Source organism: Arvicanthis niloticus, chromosome 8, assembly GCF_011762505.2.
Source record: "Arvicanthis niloticus isolate mArvNil1 chromosome 8, mArvNil1.pat.X, whole genome shotgun sequence".
In the NCBI taxonomy this organism is placed as follows: Eukaryota; Metazoa; Chordata; class Mammalia; order Rodentia; family Muridae; genus Arvicanthis; species Arvicanthis niloticus.
In genome coordinates, this window is record NC_047665.1 from 57,086,349 (window position 1) to 57,099,014 (window position 12,666).

General features: G+C 44.4%; 1 protein-coding gene across 2 annotated transcripts in view; it reads right to left on the reverse strand.

Moving 5' to 3' along the window:
* Itih5 (inter-alpha-trypsin inhibitor heavy chain 5) overlaps positions 1-12,666 on the reverse strand; it is a 91,445-nt gene that overhangs the window by 11,583 nt on the left and 67,196 nt on the right. For both annotated transcript variants that reach the window (XM_076939428.1, XM_034510435.2), the window contains exons 8-11: positions 10,241-10,409; positions 6,861-7,170; positions 3,778-4,337; positions 2,330-2,383 (exon numbers count right to left, since the gene is read on the reverse strand). In XM_076939428.1, the coding sequence (XP_076795543.1) occupies positions 2,330-2,383; positions 3,778-4,337; positions 6,861-7,170; positions 10,241-10,409 (1,093 nt within the window). The remainder of the gene's footprint in view (positions 1-2,329; positions 2,384-3,777; positions 4,338-6,860; positions 7,171-10,240; positions 10,410-12,666) is intronic.

Genomic DNA, 12,666 nt, shown 5'->3' on the forward strand with positions numbered 1-12,666 from the left:
CTGATTGCTCTTCCAGAGGTCCTAAGTTCAATTCCCAACAACCTCATGGTGGCTCACAACCATCTGTAATGGAGTCTGATGCCCTCTTCTGGTGTGTGTGAAGACAGCTACAGTGAACTCAAATAAATAACTCTTTTAAATAATGACAATAATGATATCTTTTCTTATCTATGGTAAGAATTACATGGCAAATACCCTTTCTCCAACACAGTCTGGTGTGTCCAACCCTCATCCTGAGGATACAGCTATGAATCAGTTCAACACAGGATTTAAACTTACTCAAATCATTATGGAAAGTTTTTGAGTGAGCCTATGTATGTGTGAGAGTCTGTATTTTCACACGTGGCACAAGCATTTGTGCCTGTGCACATGCCAAAGGAAGGTATGAGGTATCTCTCTCTATCACTCTCTGCCTTATTCACTGAATCTAGAGCTAGGTTGTCAGCCAGCAATCCCCATAATACTGACTTACAGATGTGCATGTGGCATCTCGCTGCTGGGATTCGAACTCAGGTCCTCAAGCCTCATGCTTGTACAACAAGCGCTCTTACTAAGCCATTCCCCCCTTAACCCCCCCCCCAACTCATTGTGGAATTTTCTTTTCCTTTTTGCAACCTACTTGTAGGTTCTAGAATGTAAATTTTATAGATTGCAACATCATGTCATAACATCAAAGGCTGGACACTCCCACTACACAGCCTCATAAGCATTTACAGTGTGAGCTGCCTGTAACCCTTGGCACTAATGATCAGTCCACGTTCAGTCAGTGACGGGTAAAGCATAAAAGTTACTAGAAGGCTGAGTATCGTAGTCAGGGTTGATGGTGGAAGTGTCCCTTTTGGGTCACACAAATGAGACTACAAGCCTCGGCCCTATTCTATGCTTTTTCTTCCCGTTTCCACCTCTCCTGAAGATAAGCAGTATTGTCTCTTCCTCAGCAGACTCTCAGAGAACCCATGTAGTAGTCTTCTCTTACTACATGGGAGATCGCATTTCTTCCTGACTTATACAGAGAAGATGACTGGGAATACCTCTCTGCTCTGTGTGAATATGTAGATGGAAAATGCGTGTGTGCATGCAGGTGTATGTGTGTGTGCGTGTGTGAACTGTAAGTCTTAAGGAGTTCAGTCTTTCCAAACTGCAGGGAAATCCACATCTTCCCTGTGACTCTGGTACTATCTCTCAGAAAAGACCTTGAGTGAACTCAGCAGCTCTCACTGTGAAGGGCCTCAAGCCCCGTGTGAATGGCAACATAAAGAAACAGAAGGTGAGGACTGGAGAGGTGGCTCAATCAGTAAAGGCAGCTGCCTCACAATCACAGGGATCTGCATTCAGTCCCTAAAATACATGTAAAAAGCCAGGTCTGGTAGCCTGTGCTTTTTAATCTCAGAGATGGTGAATCTAGTGGATCTCTCTATAAGCTTGATGTCAGCAACTCTCACCTGCTTGGTGAAGTTTCAAACCAAGGGGAGAGCCTGTCTCAAATAAAATGTGTAAGGAACCTAAGAAATGATACATTGAAAACATAACTCCGCCCGCCCCCATCCTCATACAAGGGAAGTCATTCACTTGTTCCAAGAGTGTGTGGAGGAGCCCAGCAGTCATCACCGCAGGCAGCGTCCAGGAGAAAGATTTGCTCATATTCCACAATTCACATGCACTTAAGAAAGCACATTTCTTCTGTGGGATGCTCTTTGCTTCTATTCCCTCGGATAGGGGCATGGACATCACTGGGATGCCCCTGGCTTTGTAAACACACACGTCTGGCTCATCAGCAGAAAGGAAAGAGCAAAAACTTACAAAGGAAGTTGCAGACGTTGGGAGAATAACGCCCGGATGTCCTTTCATCTTAGTATATTACATTATATTAGTATATTCTTAGTATATTACATTCTTAGAAGATGCTGCCAAAAGGAAATTTTACTACTTCTTCAGTGTGTGCTTCCCTTCTAAGCCAAGGATTCAAAAACAAACAACAAAAAAACAAGACACACACACACAAAAAAACCCTGCCCGTACAGCCAGATATCTTTATTTTTGTAACACCATTTTTAACTTTGGGACAGCAGATGCTGGAAGCACACTTCAGCTCTCTAAAACCCAGTAAGGAGCAGAGTGAGCCTCCACGCTCCACCTCCTCTCCTGGCACTCCTGCCAGGCTGGGTCATCTCCTTGGTGTTTATACAATGGCTTGGGATGGTTTTTGTTCAAGTGCTCATGTTGCTGAACAACACAGGGGGCGGAGGATGTGTTCTGTGAGCTACCGTTTTCTTTTTATTGGCTTCGGAGAACTCACAAATTTCTTACTCTAAATTACACATTCGCTCACCTGATGTTTTGGAGATTTTAATTCTTGGATCATATGGTTTCTTGAGAGCGGGTTCTGAAAAGGATACAGAAAAGAAGAGTTGAAAGATGTGTTTAAAGATGTGTGGAGAAGCACAGAGAGCAGCAGGTGGAGGCCAGAAATGTACAACCACTTTCGGATATATTTATAATAACCCTGAGAGTTAAAAAGCCAAAGACCCCAAATTCCAGGCAAGCCCAGGCTGTAGAGTGCGACCCTATATCAAATAATAAAACAAAACCAAACGTAAGAACTGAAAAGATCCTTCAAAAAATGATTCAGGACCAGGGAAATGACTCGGCAGGTAAAGTCACTCACCTTGTCACCAAGCCTGACAACCTGTGTTCAATACCTGAGACCCACAGGGTGAAGGGGAAAGCAACCCCTTCATATTGTCCTCTGGTTTGTACTTGTATTCTGCACACTGCCCTCCCCCCATCTTTACCCCTCCCCACAGGAACACACTCACATAATAAATAAATGTAATAACGTTTTATATAAGTAGGCCAGGATGAAGTCTCACTAACTTTGCCAGCAGATGCTTCATCTATCTGAGGTGGGAGACAGCCTGTGCTGAAAGGCCTGAAATCCTCAATACATCTCCAGGACTACACACCCCATGGGAGAGGCATCTAGTATTAATAGAACACTCATTCTATGCCAAAGGACACTGGCTTCATATTCACTGCTGGCAATGGTCCTTCGTGAAACTTCCTATTATCCCCACTTACAGGCAAGTGACTATACTCTTGGGGAGGTCCCTAAGTCTGTCCTAGCTGCTCGGGAAGGTCTGTGGAGCCAAACTTCATGTTCTCTCTGCCATTGTAAGCGCTTGTCAGAGTTTAATGTGACAATAAATTAGCCAGTATTTGTGTGACTCTAAGAGAGCTTGATTAACTCCAGGCTCCTTTCTAGGAGATGGAAATTTGACAAGAACAATAAAGATGTTACCCATTAAAAACCAGGCACACTTTCCACATGTTGGTAGTACCGATGATGTGGCCCTTGGCTTCAGTTTATGTTTTTTCCTGTCACTAAGAATTCTGTCAACTCTCATCAAAAGGAGTGGTGTGTAAATCACAAATTTTCAAGAGTGCACATGTTGGTTTTAAATGAATATATACTATTTGTTTCTGTTTTGTTGAGACAGGATCTTACTACATAGCCCAGGCTAAGCTCAAACTTCACAGCTGACTTCAGTGGGCAACATTTCTCAGCTTCTTGCCATTCTTTTCCACGCTCTTGGGAGCTACAGTTTAGAACAAGTATAGCTGTTTGAGGTAGCATCTGCAACTATGCCCTTTGGGCAGGGTCATTGTTTATAATATTACAATACAATAAAAAAAAAATAAGCCAGAATTCCACTGCGGTTCCCTTGGCCTTACAAGGAATTAGCTCTAATATGCAGGCTACCCCTGAGGCTGTGCTACCTGGCTGCATGCTGGCCTCTCGAAGGTTCTGCACCACTGTCGCAGGTCCTGTGGCTGCAGACATGCCATGGGTGTCCTCTAGCTGGTTTGTGTGGAGCCCTGGTTTCTTCAGCTTCATGGAGGTGAAGGGGGTGAGGAAGTGGTAGTTCAAGGCTAAATCCTGGGCCTTCTGCCTCAGCTGCTCTTTCTCTTGCTCACTGTTGCTCTGCCTCCAGGAGCTCAGCAGCTCCTTCACAGTGAGGTAGCTCCAGAGACGCTCGATGTGGTTGAGGTCCTTCCCACCATCACTGGCTGAGACAGGCGTGACTGAGACATCATTCCCCATCTTCTGGGACTCCACGGGGATGTCTCTTTTCAGGATGACAAATTTCTTACTGTTGCTGGCAGTGACCTCCACCTTCAGCTGATCAAACTTCTTGTCTACCATCTTCCCTGCGATCACGATCTCAGAGCCATTGAAGTAGTTGGGGAACAGGGTTTTGGTGGCATGCTCTACTACGTCAGGAGGATAATCTATGCGGATGTCAGAAAGAAGCGGGGTCCGGATCTCATCGTAGAACCTGCAGAGGTAGGACAGAGAGAATCAAGGCCTGACTGGGCTACAGGTGGTCAGTCCTGAAAAAAATCAGACTCTCAGAGGGTCTGGGTCTGACTGTGCATGTGATCTCCCCCACACCGAGTTGTTCTGTGTTTTAATAGCAGACGGCACAGCAGTGACCTAAGTCCCTCTAACGAGTGAATACTCACCATTTTACAGAGCTTCCATGTCTGCAGAGCAAGGAAGACAGCAGCCTCCTTAGAATCGATCAAAATCTCCCACCGCCTAACCGACCCTTATTTTCTTGAACTAGTCTTCATGTGATACAATCCCAAAATTCCCCAAAACACCTGATAAATTTCTGCTGGACGCACCTAAGTTTCTCAACGTTCTATTTACAATTTGTTCTTTAAAAATCAACGATACGTTATGAAGGCACGTGGGGCAGCACATTAAACATGGGAAGCCCACCTGAACTTATAGCGCTTTTGTGTGATACAGTATTTGCTTCCATGAGCATTTCCTGTGGGCCTGTTTGTTACATGGCTGCTTCTTGCTAAGCAATGGTGCTACTATTAACTTTTCCCTTCCAAGTGTCTAGAAAGTGAGGGCCGTGGGGGTTTGTCTCCACTTCCTTGCTTTAGGATGTGTGGCTCCATTTCCTCAAATGTCATCCATAGGCCTGAGAAGTGAAGAGCGTCTTTCAGAGTCACTAGCTGTCTCCCTCTGTCTGTTCTCGCCTTTTAAATGATAGTTTTCTAACTGAGCACGTGTCCATCTGCCTACAAAGGAAAATCCGCAGCCTTTGTTGCAGACAGCTATGCCATGAGACCATGGTTTCACCCGTGCAATATGACTAGGAGCCATATGTACGTCTTCCAAGACATGTGCTTGTAGTAAAACAGCCCATGTTCACTTCTGTTTCTTTTCTTCTGGTTGGGTCTAGAGATCGGAAATGACAGTGACTCAGTTTCAACACTGAAGATAAGAATAATGCCTAAGGACTGGGGCACAGAGCCCCAGTTGGTCCCTGACTGTACAGCAGAGACTAACCTTTATTAACCATTAAGGAGACTTAAATAAACCACTTAGTAAGCCATTACAGCTAAATGTCTGTGGGGCATCTTGGCTTCTACGCTTATCTTCTAGATATGTGTGCGGATCATAGGAGATAATGGGTATAGAAAATGCGTGGCTTGTTTTAAGTGCTCCGGCAATGCAAGGTATGGAGAGCATTTCTGACAATGGCAGTTTAGATAATGGGTTTCAATGCAATAGCTCTTCTTTGTCACCTCCTGATTAAACTCTGGTTCTGTTACATGGTGCAGTAGGTTTTCTCTCTTTGAATCTGGTTTTGAATAATTTTTTTATAAGGTAGGAAGCAGATCTATGTCCTCACAATCCTCAGAGAAAAATGTCAGCCAGTCCCATAGCACTCACCTGTGTTTGTGTATCTTAGAGACGGGCTTATCATTCATAAATTTCTTTGATTGTGGCAACTGAAATCTAGATCTATCTAGCAGACTATTCCTTTGAAATAGCTCCCATATTTGCACAATGCAGATTGAGGTACATTGTGCTGAATCTGGGGACGGTCCTTCCTTCAACAAACAGCAGAGTCACACGCCACGAGCTGCAGCATGGTGTCTGACACAAGTCGATTCTGTCTTAGAAGACAAAAGTTCTATCTTCTTCCACGACTTCAAAAAAATGTTTTTAAGTTTTCATCGGTCATTTCACTTCAAATTACAGTATGATCATTTTGCCAGCTATTCAAAATATCAAGATGTCGACTGTAACCTTGACTGGCCACTAATATGCAGTACTCGTGCTGAAGCCTTACAAGTTTTCCTATTGAACTGTCATCGGTTATAATCCTCATCTTGGCAGAAGAGGAAACTGAGGCAGACAGCCTTCAAAGCCTACCTAAAGTCACATATTCAACTCAAATCTGAATAGTTTAAAAAAAAAAGTTAAGAACCAGGCATGGTGGCACACACAAGGATTACCAAAAACTGTAGGGTCAGAGGGAGCAGGGTAACAAATTCAAGGCCATTTGGGGGAATTTAGCAAGATCCATACCTCAAACTAAAATTACAGAGGGGCTAGCTCACTGGTGAGTGAATCATTTGTTTAGTATACACAAGCTCCTGGGCTCAATTACCAGTGCTACAAAAAGAAATAATTAAAAATAATTTTAAGGCTGGGCAGTGGTGGCGCACGCCTTTAATCCCAGCACTTGGGAGACAGAGGCAGGCGGATTTCTGAGTTCGAGGCCAGCCTGGTCTACAAAGTGAGTTCCAGGACAGCCAGGACTACACAGAGAAACCCTGTCTCGAAAAACCGAAAAAATAAAAATAAAAAAATAAAAAATAATAATAATTTTAAATATAAGAATAAACCCCACTGTAACATTCCTCAATGAAATGAGCTGTCTTCATTTCCAGCAGATGAGAGAATAAAGGCCCAGGAAAAGGTACCCTTAGCTCTGGGTTCTTACTACATCTACCCTCAGCCCCTGGATATGAGAAGATGGACAACAGACCCAATAAGCTGTGCTCCAGCCTTCTCCTCCTCGAGAACATGCCGCGTGAGACCGCAGTTCTCCAGCGAAAGTTTCTCTAACAGTTTGAAGTCCACATCATTGCCGATGCCAACGGTGAAGATGCAGATCTGACCTCCAGTGGCTTCCTTGGTATTGCTGAGAATCTTGAGGGTATTGGTCTCCCCAAAGGTGGGTTTCCCATCAGTGAGGAAGATGATGAGGGACACGCTTCGATCTTCAATGTCATTCTGGGCCACATAGTTGTTGAGCAGTTTGATGGCAGTCTGAAGGGCCCCATTGATGTCTGTGCCTGTAGGACATCAACACAGGACAGCTCATGGCTTCTACCTCTGAATGCACAGTCAGGGCTGCAGCTAGCCTTTGGCCATTCAGAGTCTGGTTAGGACTTAGACATAGTGGTGGTGACTTTCTGGTCTACCTAGAAATTTGACAAGTGTTTGCTAACTATATGTAAGTGATTTCAAATTATCCTACCGTAAAAACCTTTTTCTGTGATGGGGAGGTGTATACACACACACACACATATGCGCGCACGCACGCACACGCAACTCCCCTGCACAAGTGTTTGTTGTCAGCACTCTGATTAAAGTAGCCAGACAGTGACTTGAACAGATGCTAAACAACTTTCTTGGTGGGTGGAGAAATTGGCACTTGATTTGCTGAGGGGGAAAGAGCCTGCTGTAGTTGTGTTTCTGGATTGCTTAAAAATTCCATTCAACTTACCAGCCACAACTCCACTATCAAGAGGATGCTGGTCTTACTGTAGTGTTGGACATCTGTTTCTTTTGATGATTCTTTCTAGAGGCTTGAGATAAAACATGCATACCGAACCTTTTTTTTTTTTTTTTTTTAGATTTATTTTATTTATACGAATACACTGTCGCTGTCTTCAGACTCACCAGAAGAGGGCACCAAATCCCATTACAGATGGCTGTGAGCCACCATGTGATTGCTGGGAATTGTACTCAGGACCTCTAGAAGAGCAGTCAGGAATCTTAACCTCTGAGCCATCTCTCCAGCCACCTCATTGTGTGTGTGTGTGTGTGTGTGTGTGTGTGTGTGTGTGTGTTTAATAATTGTCATGCGATAAAGTATATGTGACAAAATGTTTTCACATTCTAAATACCCTTTTTAGTAAAATGTATGAGTTGTGCTGAAATGAAAAAATGTACCATGTTTAAAAGAACAAGCTATTTCCAACATTGCTTTCTGTCCTTAAAACAGACTAGAAGCTGGACATAGTGATGCATATGTATATTCCCAGCACTCAGGAAGCTGAGGCAGAAGGATTACTGAAAGTTTGATGTCACCCTGAGCTATAGAGTGAGACTGTCTCAAAAGAGAAAAAAAGATAAACAAAAGAAGAAAAGTAGATAACCGGTGACAGATACACCTGTGCATGTTGCTAAAGGGTAGAGTACAGACAGGTGCAAAAGATGCAGCTGAAACAGAACCTAGCATTCTTTGAGCCATTGATTTACCTTCTTTTTATCAGGTGTAATTTCATCTCAGCTCTCTGTGTGTGGGTGTGAGCATGTAGCAAGCATGTATATTGTCTTCAGTCAGCACTAATGGTGCCATGTCTCTTCCTCTCCTAAAGCCAAGGAGAGCCAGGACATAAATGAAGCTTTGGCTCTCATGCCTGCACACATGCCTGCACACATGCATGCACACATGCATGCACACATGCACCCAAGGCACATCAGGGCTCAGAATCAAGGCTATGCTGAGGCAGGTCGTCTCCTGTACGCTCACCAGCATTGGATCCCTCCACAAGCAGAGTCCTATGCAGCTGTCCAAGCATTCCACTGAGAGCTCATAGGACGCCCCAGCACCAGAAAGAGAACTACATTGGATAAAAATAAACAGCACCTTTGATCTTAAGGAGAACAGAGCCCTTATCTGCTCTGGTCCTTCAATGCTTTTGGAATAGGTTAGTTCTAGCATTCGAAGAGCTGGGTTACTGTCACCCTCTCATTCTATGGACGAGGAAAGAGGCAATGGCTAACAAAGGGTAGAGTTAGATTCAAATCCAGGAAAGCAAGCTCCAGAAGCTATGCTCCAAGCTTGAAAGAGCATTTCATTGAGAATGTGGAGCCCTCTGATGCTCTCCAGGGAGAGGAAAGAGACAGAGGAGAAAGAGAGACAGAGAGGGGGAGGGGGAGGGGGAGAGGGAGAGGGAGAGGGAGAGGGAGAGGGAGAGGGAGAGGGAGAGGGAGAGGGAGAGAGAGAGAGAGAGAGAGAGAGAGAGAGAGAGAGAGAGAGAGATAATAGGGATTTTTAGATTTGGGTTCTAAATGAACATATTACGTATCAGCTCTTTTCTAAAGATGTTTATTGCTTCTGTGAGACACACCATTCTAATGGTAAGCGATACCACTAGCGTGAATTTAAATCAGCAGATAGTTGCGGAGCCTGCATCATGCATTAAGCAGCATGCTGGGACTCAGGGGCTACAAAGAGACACTGCTTTACTTTAATAGATAATAACTATAATATTAAACCTAACCTTTTATTTACAATGCCCAGTGATAAAACCATTCTGATAACTGGTAGGAAATGCCAGCATGCGTCAAGGTGCTGGCCATGCATGACAAGTCTGAAAAGGAGAATGGGGGGCTCTGCCTTGGATGGGGACTGATGAGTATGGAGATCTTCACACCAGGAAAGGCTGACTGGCGTGTTTGGCACAGTGTTTCCAGATAGTGATAGAATGAAGAGACACAGGAACAAGATGGTGGAGCTGCACTTGGGAAAGGGCAGGGAGGCCTGATGAGAAGGCTCTTCAAGTCAAGGCATTTGCTGTGTCAGTCTGACAACCTGAATTCAGTTCCTGGGACCCACAAAGGATGAAGAAGAGAATCAACTCTGCAAGGATGCCCTCTGACTACTATATGACCACCATGGTCATACGTTTTCCAGAAGAGCCAAGTTCAGTTCCCAAGGCTCCTGTCAGGTGGCTCACAACTGCTTGCAACTCCAACTCCAGGGTATCACACACCACCTTCTGTTTTCCATTGGAACCTCCACATAGGTAGCATCAATTATAGAAATACACATATACAAGAAAATAAAAATAAACCTCAAACTATTCCCCAACCAAGAATGATTTGCTAAACTCCACTTGCTTGTTCAGGATCCACATTGTGGATGGATTTTCCAACTATTACTTATCATGACTAACTTATGGCCTAGGAAATGGGAATTTACAAACTCGAAGACATATAGGCACCTTGGGAAACTCTCATTGCTTCTTTTGTTAGTATCAGCTTCAACTCCCAAAGCCTTGTCTCTTTGCAGAGAATGGCTGTATGGTCATGCCAAAGCTGGGTAGAAGGGCCACCAGGAATCATTCTTACCTCCAGTGGGTGACAGGTGGTACATGTAGATCTTGCCATTCCTAATGTTGTCGGGAGTCACTGGTATCAAGTGGTCCTTCCACATTTTAATCCGGTTGGAGAACCCAATAATATTGAAGCGATCCTGGGGTCGGAGGTCGTTGAGAATTGTGACGAGGGCCTCCCTGGTCTAGGCAAAGACAAAGTGATAACTGGTCACCTCTGAGCCCATTTGTCCACATGTCCCCTGACTTAGAAACTACCAGGACCAGCTTCAGGGTTCATACTTAATATCTGCCCTGTAAACCTGCTGGAACATGGCATAACTATGTAACAGCTGGATAAAGGTCATGAGAGTTTCACTCAACAGTAGGTCCCATGCTGCTACCAACCATAATGCAATCGGGTCACTGCGTCTTCACAACTAGCATCTTTCAAAACTCTTAAATGAAGGTTTGATTGTTGTATATGTGCGCATGAGTCAGTAGGGTCTGTATGTGAAGTCACACTCGACATGTCACACAAGTGGATGACCAAGGACATTTTGTGGATGTTTTCTCTTTCTGCCATGAGTCTTGTGGATTGAACTCAAGTTACTAGGTTTGATAGTAAATAGTAATTTTTACCTTTCTGAGCCGTCTCACAGACCCCAAACACCATTCTCCTGAACTAGAATGTTTCACCACATCACTTCATCCATATCTTTTACCAAGAAGCCATTGGTCATCTCCAGAAAGGTGGGCTAAGTTCCACTATGAACATTTCCTCACTTTTCCAAGGATGCCCACCATTCCTCTCTCTAAGCTGCCCCTTGACTTAACACACTCCTACCATCAAGCACATTTCAAAGTAATGATGACCTATTTTATGTTTTTCCCCTTAACTGATGTTAAATTTTCTGTAGGTGGGTTTCAGTCCCAATCCTATTGCCCAGTAACATTCAGGAAGCAGTAGACACGGGCATACTGGTGAATGAATGACTTAATATTTAACAAATTATAAAATTAAAGATAATTAAAAAATATTTATGGTAGTTTGAGTGAAAATGGCCCCCATAGACTCATAAGGAGTGACATCATTTGAAACTGTCAAGAGGTGTGGCCTTATTGGAGTAGGTATGGCCTTATTGGAGGAAGTGTGTTACTGGGGGTGGGCACAATATTTACCCTTGGCTCAGCCCTGGGCAGGAACCTACGTGTCATACGTTGCTGCCAATAAGCTATCCCCTCAGGAAAATCAGAATGACGAGCCTGCCTCATCCATCAAGAACGTTAAATCAGGAACAAGACAAAGGGTGCTCTGAAGGGAGCGGGGCCAGCGGTCGATGCGTTTGCTATTATTTGGTTCCCAGTGAGCACTGGGGGAGAGGGGGCAGAATAATGGGTGGTACAGAATGTAAGTTTGCTTTAGCATCCTCCTGGCCTTTACCTGGGTGCTGTGGACCTTGATTCATATCCTGGATCCAGACAACTCCTGACACTTCTGCCTCTCTATCCGTGGGAAACTCCCACCACCTTCCAACTCTCCCTTCTGAATGTCTTCCTCTTCCTCACACCCCAGTCACCTTTCAATCCTGTAACTAGGTGCTCACTTAAGATCTTACAATCCAAATCTTGTATGCCAAAGGAACCTCCAAAATCCACCACCGAAAACTATAGTGGGTGTCTCTGAGTTTAAGACTCTCTGCTCCATCCTTTCCCACAGAGCTTAGTGAGCTGAGATCTTCTGGCCCCAACATGTATTTGTCCAGCTCCCTGGTGAGCCTTGCTACTGTTCCTTACGTTCCCACTATTTCTTCATTCTGGGGGTCTGGAAAAGCAGCAGAGTCTAAAGACATCACCAGAATTATAAAGAAGGAGGAGAAGGAGAAAGGGGAGGAGGAGGAGAAAGAGGAGAAGAAAGAGGAAGAGGAGGAGGGAGAAGCAGGTGTTGGTGTTGGTGATGATGATGATCATTTTAACAGCTACTATTTCACTCATTAGCTATCAGGCTATCAGGCTGAGTGCAGGATGATCGGCTGGCTCAGGCTTCATGGTCACCTGTGGTAAAATCTCTAATCGGTATTCCTATTTGTATAATGCAACTCAGATGCAGAAGACTTAAGAATCATGTTCCATTGGAGACATGATTAGACTACAAGAAATCTCGTGCCCGGACTCACACCAGCATCCAAGACAGTGGGATCTGCAGCTCCAAACCAGCTGGAAGCCAAGTATGCTGAGTTAGAGACTTTCCAGTGTGCAGCTAGCTTGTCTTGGGAACTGTTCCAGCTCGCCTGCCAGGCTCTCTTTCTTTCTTTGTTTCTTTCAGTTTGTTTTTTTGGCAGCAGCTAATGGATTCATCCTCTACAACATCCTTGCAGAAAGCACTGCAGGAATTCCACGTCCACCCAGGAAGGAGAAGAATGGGCTCGTTTCATTAAGTCCATCCCCTTGCCCTTCCTGGGG